At 49.7% G+C, this 1,509-nt stretch overlaps 1 protein-coding gene across 1 annotated transcript in view; it reads right to left on the bottom strand.

The window, feature by feature from the left end:
- The window catches only part of SP110 (SP110 nuclear body protein), a 38,896-nt gene that overhangs the window by 8,340 nt on the left and 29,047 nt on the right, over nucleotides 1–1,509 (bottom strand). The window contains exons 16-17 of the mRNA XM_023532934.1: nucleotides 610–708; nucleotides 122–264 (exon numbers count right to left, since the gene is read on the bottom strand). Of these exons, the coding sequence (XP_023388702.1) occupies nucleotides 122–264; nucleotides 610–708 (242 nt within the window). The remainder of the gene's footprint in view (nucleotides 1–121; nucleotides 265–609; nucleotides 709–1,509) is intronic.

The following is a 1,509-nucleotide window of genomic DNA, read 5'->3' as shown; positions in this document are numbered from 1 at the left end:
CTCTTCCTCAGTCATGCTGTGGAATCCTAACGGGCATCTCTTCACACTTCTGTTACCGACGTTCCACTTATCCCTCAAGAAATCAGACCAGCCACCTGCCCGCCCCTTGTCACTGTCGTACCTCTATCAGCTGTGCCAGGGGCATGCCCCCACAACGCACGCTCTGCTTCCAGTTCTTTGAATGTGCCTTCTTCCCTTCGATTTCAAATTCTCTTAGAGTCAACCAAACCCCCTCTTCATTTTCAATGCACTTCACTGAGGTTCCTGGAAGACAGACGCAGACCCGTTCCAGGACCCTCCTCCATTCTCTGAATTCGCTCTAAGCGTCCAGCCTCCTGATGGTGACGTTCCACCTTTCCGGGTCTCGAGCGGCCCCCTGGGAGGTGGGAGCAGCGGCAGGGGTCCCTGGAGGACTTCTGTGTGGGGACGGGATGGCCTGGCCGCCAGGTGTCTGACTGGTTTGAATATTCCTTCTCAACAAGCTCTTCCCTTTCTGCAGCCTGGCTTGTAGCGTCCATTTGCCCAGCGATTACACACGTGGGTACTCTCCGCCCTTCTAGCGCTGCCTTCACGTAGGGATTCCAAAGAGCAGAATGCCAAGGAACTCACCTTTTCCCATCATCTCCTTATACAAGATCCCTTTTGCCTCACCACAGGTCACGGGAAGTTCGGGAGAGTGAAAATCCACGGTTTCATCTTCGTTTTTTTCTGAAAGTAGGAGAAAACAGTTGAGCGTTACTCAGTCTTCATTCTATTTCCCTCGTGAATTCTCCTTTCCTTGAATTCTAATAATAATAACCACAATATCGATAAAGAGGTCGATGGCGTTGGGGAGCAATCTCTGGTTAGTATGCAAGAATCTTTTATTTTGAGTGGGAGATGAGATAGTGTACAGTGGCCTCTAATAAACAAGGCCACCACCATCAAACACTACGTCACACGAAATATCTTGGTAGGACACACTGGGCTTCTTCAGCGAATGTGTTTTAATTCACAAGCTAATTGGCCGTTCCCTAGTATTCTTTTATCCCATAAGCATCCTGCTTATCCCACTGTGGTGATGGAAGCTGTCACTAAGGGAGGAAGACAACCTGTCGCTAAGGAAGGAAGACAACTTTCTGATCTATTCCCCAAAATCTTATGTTTGGCTCAGCCTTACCCACCCACCTCAGCAAGCGGGCCTCCTAGGATGGAGCCCTGAGGAAGGCCTACCTGGGCCTCTGGGACAGGCGATGGGATCCCCACCAGTAAGTAGTGGCCAGCAAGAAGCCTTCTGTGCCAAGTGAGCCATTAAAGAACAGAGCTCATGGAAATGGAAAGCACAGTGGAGGAAATGAAAAGCCTAGCAGAGATAAGGAAGGACAGAATGGGAAAAAAACCTAATTAGTGATTGGGGATTCTAACTCCCGAACACAGAAAAAGAGCACAAGGTGAAAATTATTTGTGGAGAAAGATCAGGGAGCTCTGTGGTCTGTCTGGGGAGCTCTGTGGTCTGTCTGGGGAGCTCTG

This window comes from Pteropus vampyrus, unplaced genomic scaffold (genome assembly GCF_000151845.1).
Source record: "Pteropus vampyrus isolate Shadow unplaced genomic scaffold, Pvam_2.0 Scaffold93, whole genome shotgun sequence".
Classification (NCBI taxonomy): Eukaryota; Metazoa; Chordata; class Mammalia; order Chiroptera; family Pteropodidae; genus Pteropus; species Pteropus vampyrus.
The sequence above is the reverse complement of the archived record's forward strand: the minus strand, read 5'-3'. Positions and strand labels throughout refer to the sequence as shown.